The sequence below is a fragment of the Solanum pennellii genome, chromosome 4 (genome assembly GCF_001406875.1).
Source record: "Solanum pennellii chromosome 4, SPENNV200".
In the NCBI taxonomy this organism is placed as follows: Eukaryota; Viridiplantae; Streptophyta; class Magnoliopsida; order Solanales; family Solanaceae; genus Solanum; species Solanum pennellii.
The window spans coordinates 64,452,590-64,455,506 of record NC_028640.1 but is presented as its reverse complement, the minus strand read 5'-3'; the positions used below and the strand labels follow the sequence as shown (position 1 = coordinate 64,455,506).

Here is a 2,917-nt window from a genome sequence, read left to right as displayed (position 1 = left end):
TATAATTAAAAGAGATGACATATTTTATGTGGTTATTTTAACTATAGAAATTAAAGAATGAAAATTGAGAACACGCACAAAAAAAGTTCAAAATTTAAGCTTCAAAGTATTTAATTGAAACAATATTTTATTAGAAGTTAAGATATTCAGTTGAAAAAAATACTTAATCCAAATGTATTATGAATGAAATATTATGACAAGTTTAAGAGGCGGACTATAACCAAATAGCCTTCAAAGAAATACAAAATGATACTTATAAGTTATAATAAAAACAAGGGAGAATATGATATGAACAACACAAACCACAATATATACTTGCTATACAATATATACAAACCACAATGTTTACACATCAAACTTAGTTACACACTTCACTAGCAAGATTTGTTATACTTGCTATACAATAACATACTAAAAACACAAACCATATCACACATAGAAAGATGTCTTGCACATTACTCTAGACTACAAACATAAATAATTAATTTATATAATATTCTCTCTGCATCATCATTGATTTTTCTTCGTGTTGGCGCCCTTGCGGCGGCACTTGCGTTTGCGAAGCGTCGCAACCCTGAAAAAAATATATGAATATTAAATTAAATTTTAGTAGTAGAAAATTGTTAAAATGAGATTTAAAATTCGAACCTTAACATCCTTTCAGCAGTACGGAGCTCCATCCTAACTTCATTCATCTCACGACGCATCGACTGTGAAAATGAAATAAAACGTAAAGTTAATACTATTTTTAGTATAATAAATTGTAAAAATTGTGGAATTATATAATAATTACCTCAATCCTGGAGTTAAATTGAGACACATTCAATTTGGGACATGACAAAAAAGAAAAAATATTAATCAATAAGATTTACATAATTAAAAAAAAAACTTAATATAATTATGTGCTAAATTATAGTATAATTTTAACGAAAAAACCAACGGATAAAAGAGAGAGAGAATTAACCATGCGTGCTTTGCAAGACGAAACATAGATGCATGATGAGACATCATCCGCAAAATTGCCTGATCAAGTAGATAAATAAATAAATTAAAAATGAAGATAAAAAAATAAGTAACTTTCTTAAAAGAGATACAAAAATGATGTGTATATATATATATATATTTCTCCAATGAAAACAAGAAAAGTAGTATGAAACCAGTAGTATAAAATTTCAACCTGTCTGCGACGTGACTCAGTGGGGGCTTGCTCAACATTAACACAAGTGATGCTACAACAAAGAAAAAAACAAATATAAATTATTAATCAAAAAATATCAAATAAAATTAATTCTTTTATCTAAGAAAAATAATAATAAAACAGAACACATATATATACACATACATAGGGAAATAGTTAATTAATTAGAAACATTTAAAACATGATCTTCAATTACTCAACCATAAACTATAATTTATGACATAATAACATATATATACACGTGACTCATTTTTAACAATGATATATAAAAATAGTATAAATTACAAAAAAAATTGCCAAAACTACTTCATTTATATCTCCTCTCAACTAACACTTAACTTATTACTTATTAGTGAAAATGTAAGAAGACATTTATTTTTATAAAAACAATAAATGACTTCTTATAATATTATAAGACAAAACAAACATTTATTAGTAAATTTAATTTGTCAAAAACTTTTTACTGTTCAAGAGAAATAATAAATTCAGATGAAGATATTTCAACTAGAAGAAAATAAATGGCCAGAAAGTTCATAGATCTTTTGCATGATCTTTAAAGAAAAAGATTTAGAAGAAAAATAAAATTAAAGAAAAAATCTATGAAAATAAGTCCCTTTTAGTAATCAAACACCAAAAAAAAATATTAAAAGGGGAAAGACGATTTTATGCTTATATAGTGAGACAATTTTTTTTCCAAAAAAAAACATTTTCCTTTGTACCAAACGCAAATCAAGTGGAAAATGACATAAATGAAAACATCTATAAAAAGAAAAAACATTTTTTGGCGACCAAACATCAAAAAACATGTATTTATAAAAGAGAAGAAATTTCTAAGTTTTTCCTTTTTTAGCAATAGTATCTAATGAAATTTCACAAAATGAATTTTGTGAAATTTCACACATGGATTTTGAGAAGGTAAGGTAGAGTGTACGTAGGCCATACCCCTACCTTGTGAAAGTAGAGAGATTCTTTTTTAAATTTTACAAAAACAACATATCCAGTGAAATCAAACTGGTGGGATCTGAGAAGAGTAGAGTATATGTAGACCTTACCCCTGCCTCGGTGAAGGTAAATAAATTGTTGCCAAAAGACCCTCATCTCAAGTAACATAGAAACATATAGAAAATACAACAACAAAAACTACAATAACCCAGAGAAATCCCACTACGTAGGGTCTGAAAAGATTAGCTAGGGTGTATATAGACCTAACTACTACCTCGTGGAGGTAAAGAGGCCGTTTCTGAAACATATACAAAATAGGGAAAGAAAATTTCTTGTGGTGGCTCACCTTGACTGCGGAGGGCTTTGGGTGGCTGAGTGAGCATCACTATCATCATTCTCAGCCATTACACCAAACAAAGAACAACAAGAAAGACTTTAGAAAAATGAAAAATTAGAACAAGTAACTCTCTTTTTTCTCTCTTAGAATTGCTTTGATGAATGAAATAGAAGAAAATGGGGTGGTTTATATAGGAAATTTTGTAGTGAAGCTCTCATAATTTATTTATTTTTATAATTTTTATAATTTTATTATTAATTCAGCAAATTTGGCATCAACTTGAAGTGAGTCATGACGTTGGGTTTGTAGTTTGAGATTTTTCTTTCTTTTTTGCATGGATTTAACAAGTGTTGTTAATTCTTTTGAAACTTGTCCGTATAATGCATGATCACATGAAAACTTCTTCTCACTATTTTCACTAGATTTATTTTATTTTTAAA

At 27.6% G+C, this 2,917-nt stretch overlaps 1 protein-coding gene across 1 annotated transcript; it reads right to left on the bottom strand.

Moving 5' to 3' along the window:
* Positions 1 to 291: 291 nt before the first annotated feature.
* LOC107017489 lies at positions 292 to 2,610 on the bottom strand. The gene is made up of 6 exons (XM_027916094.1): positions 2,487 to 2,610; positions 1,178 to 1,229; positions 965 to 1,023; positions 794 to 800; positions 649 to 710; positions 292 to 574 (listed from the first exon to the last, which is right to left on the bottom strand). The coding sequence occupies exons 1-6, from the start codon at positions 2,543 to 2,545 to the stop codon at positions 511 to 513; spliced, it is 303 nt and encodes a 100-aa protein (XP_027771895.1). The 5' UTR covers positions 2,546 to 2,610; the 3' UTR covers positions 292 to 510.
* Positions 2,611 to 2,917: the final 307 nt, after the last annotated feature.